General features: G+C 34.2%; 1 protein-coding gene across 1 annotated transcript; it reads right to left on the bottom strand.

Moving 5' to 3' along the window:
• Window positions 1-454: 454 nt before the first annotated feature.
• On the bottom strand, window positions 455-1,058 carry LOC111368402. The gene has a single exon (XM_022989628.1). It carries the CDS (start codon window positions 899-901, stop codon window positions 758-760), a length of 144 nt encoding a protein of 47 aa, XP_022845396.1. The 5' UTR covers window positions 902-1,058; the 3' UTR covers window positions 455-757.
• Between the last annotated feature and the right edge of the window lie 1,372 nt (window positions 1,059-2,430).

Genomic DNA, 2,430 nt, shown 5'->3' with positions numbered 1-2,430 from the left:
TCTCTCTCTCTCTCTCCCCAAATATTGCCTGGTTGAAAAGTTTTCTTTTTAATAAATGCCAGAAGTTAATCAAATTATTGCCCCCATAAGCTTAGGAATTGCCTAACCTGAATCTGGATTCTTGTAATGAAAGAAGATTCAGTGTAATGAACAAGCTGCGATCTGATGAGAATTAAGATTCCAAAAGTGAAATAAATTTGCTAAGACTTTATATTCCAAAGTTGCAATCTTTATGAATCAATCTCCAGATCCAGAAGGCAATGGCACATATACTCAATAGTATAAAGGATTCTTATTCTTATCATGTCCAGTGTTGTCGAATACAACGCAAGACAATAGTGTCTGAAAACTATTCACTATTCCATTGTGGAGCACCTTAACTAGTAATGTGCACGTACACCATATCAGAATTGAAAAGAAAATTGAATAGAGAGAAGATATAAAAAGAAGAATGAATCAAAGTAATTGTTAACTTAAATAATATAATATCAGCCGTCTCTATACATATACACTCTAATAAGAGAGGGGGTGAAAAAGGCTTCTTCTATGCTTATTCCGGTGGTGAATTAAAATTGTACATCCTTGTACAATGTCTCGAATCGAGCTACGGTCTGGCGAAGGTTACCTAACTTAATCATGTCAGCAAAGATGAGAGGAAAAAATCGACTTGACGCCTAATCCGGTAGTGAGTTGAAATTGTTTTTTCTTCGTCCTATGTCTCAAATCGAGCCATAGCCGTCTGAAGGATCGATCGAACTCAATCATGCCAGCAAAGAAGCATAACCACACATCTTCTTATAATGTAAATCTTAGCTCTTTGTTCTCTGAGTACCCCACCAATTCCTCTGCTAGATATTCTTCTCTTTGAGTTTCCAATGCTCATTCCACTCATCATCTTCATATTGTCTGATGATTCTTTTGATGAAATTAAGGAAAATTTTCTTGAAAAAGGAATATATATATTTTTTTGGTGGGTTTTTTTCCCTTCAGAAGAAAATGTTGGAATGGGAAGATGAAGTTGTGAATTGTGAAGGGGGTTCTTATAGGGTGTTGGTCGAGTCAAGAGCAAACTATGGGGCATAAAAGGGCGAGAAGCGCTTCCTTAACGGTCCTATTTCCACTTGGGATTCCATATGTACTTGCAACATCAAGGAAAGTGATAAAATAATTTTTAAACAAACACCCCATATCTCAATTTATGTAATACGTGTGTTTAATATAGTAATTAAATGTCTTGAGTTTTGAAATTATGGATCGCAAAAGTTACTTATAATAGGTATTTGTTGAAACATCAACTTGACCTAGAAGTAAAGGTAATAGGTGTCCCCTGGGCACATCCAAGTTGACAAAGGAAGGGCAGTGCGGGGCTCGCAACCCTAGCGTGGAGAGTTCGATTCCTGATTGGAGCAGCTGAGTGTTTGTAATAACCATCTTGGTTGGAGCAGTTTGGTGATGTAATAATCATGAAGGAGGGTCCCTTGGGGTTAGGAGTATAAAGGCTGTTCGAACCCTGGTCAACTTGGGCATGTACCGCGATTTACCTCCACCAGTCACTGAGGGACTGGGGGCTAGGAGTCCAGGATATAGTCTAGCGTAGCTGGGAAACCTGGGTATCAAAAAACAAAAAAAACAAAAAAAGGTAATAGGTAAATGTCTCGAGATCATAAATCATGAGTCTTGAAAAATACTATATTTGATAAAATATCAATTTAACCTAGACATGAAAGGTGCAATAAAACAATTTTCCTTTGTCTTTCTCTGATATTTATGCTTTTTAAGGAGCCTCGTTTTCATCTAGCACCATTTAAGCTCTTGTTTGATAGCAATTTTTCATTCAAAAAATTAATTTTTTTCATCGTTATTTTACTATTTTAACGTTATTTTTTTACATTTTTCACTTACAGGTGAGATCCACTTTTCTCTCTAATAGTCAAAAAATCAATTCTTATAATCACTATCAAACAAACCCTAAGTTAAATAAACACTACTGATAAAACAATGCAAACATGAATATTCAAAACTTTGTCTTATTTTTCTTCTGTAGTTTTAATAAACATTGTTCGAGCATATTTAGCCTTATTTGACAACTATTATTTCAAAATTCTTTAATTCTCATACCAATTGTTAACCACATATTTATACAATAAAATATTTTGTACGTAAACTCAAAATTTTTTCCTACTTTTTTTATTACATATTATCCTAAAAATCACTATTCAAAACTTTAGTTTCTCAAAATAATGACCATCAAACAAAGACTAAATGTGTCATAAATTGAGTTAAGTTCATTACCCAATAATTTTTCTCTTATTTGTTTTCATTAATTTTATGAAATGTTATCCGATCTAACATTTCAAATGTGTCATATACTGTGCAGGGTCTATTGACCTACATAGTTGTCGAAAGTGTAGGATTCATTGCCCAACATCC

The sequence above is a fragment of the Olea europaea genome, chromosome 19, assembly GCF_002742605.1.
Source record: "Olea europaea var. sylvestris chromosome 19, O_europaea_v1, whole genome shotgun sequence".
Taxonomy (NCBI): Eukaryota; Viridiplantae; Streptophyta; class Magnoliopsida; order Lamiales; family Oleaceae; genus Olea; species Olea europaea.
Note: the sequence above shows the minus strand (reverse complement) of the source record. Positions and strands in the feature narration are given on the sequence as shown.

Coding starts and splice junctions, on each gene's coding strand:
- LOC111368402 (XM_022989628.1), bottom strand. CDS start 901: ATGAAGATGATGAGTGGAATGAGCATTGGAAACTCAAAGAGAAGAATA.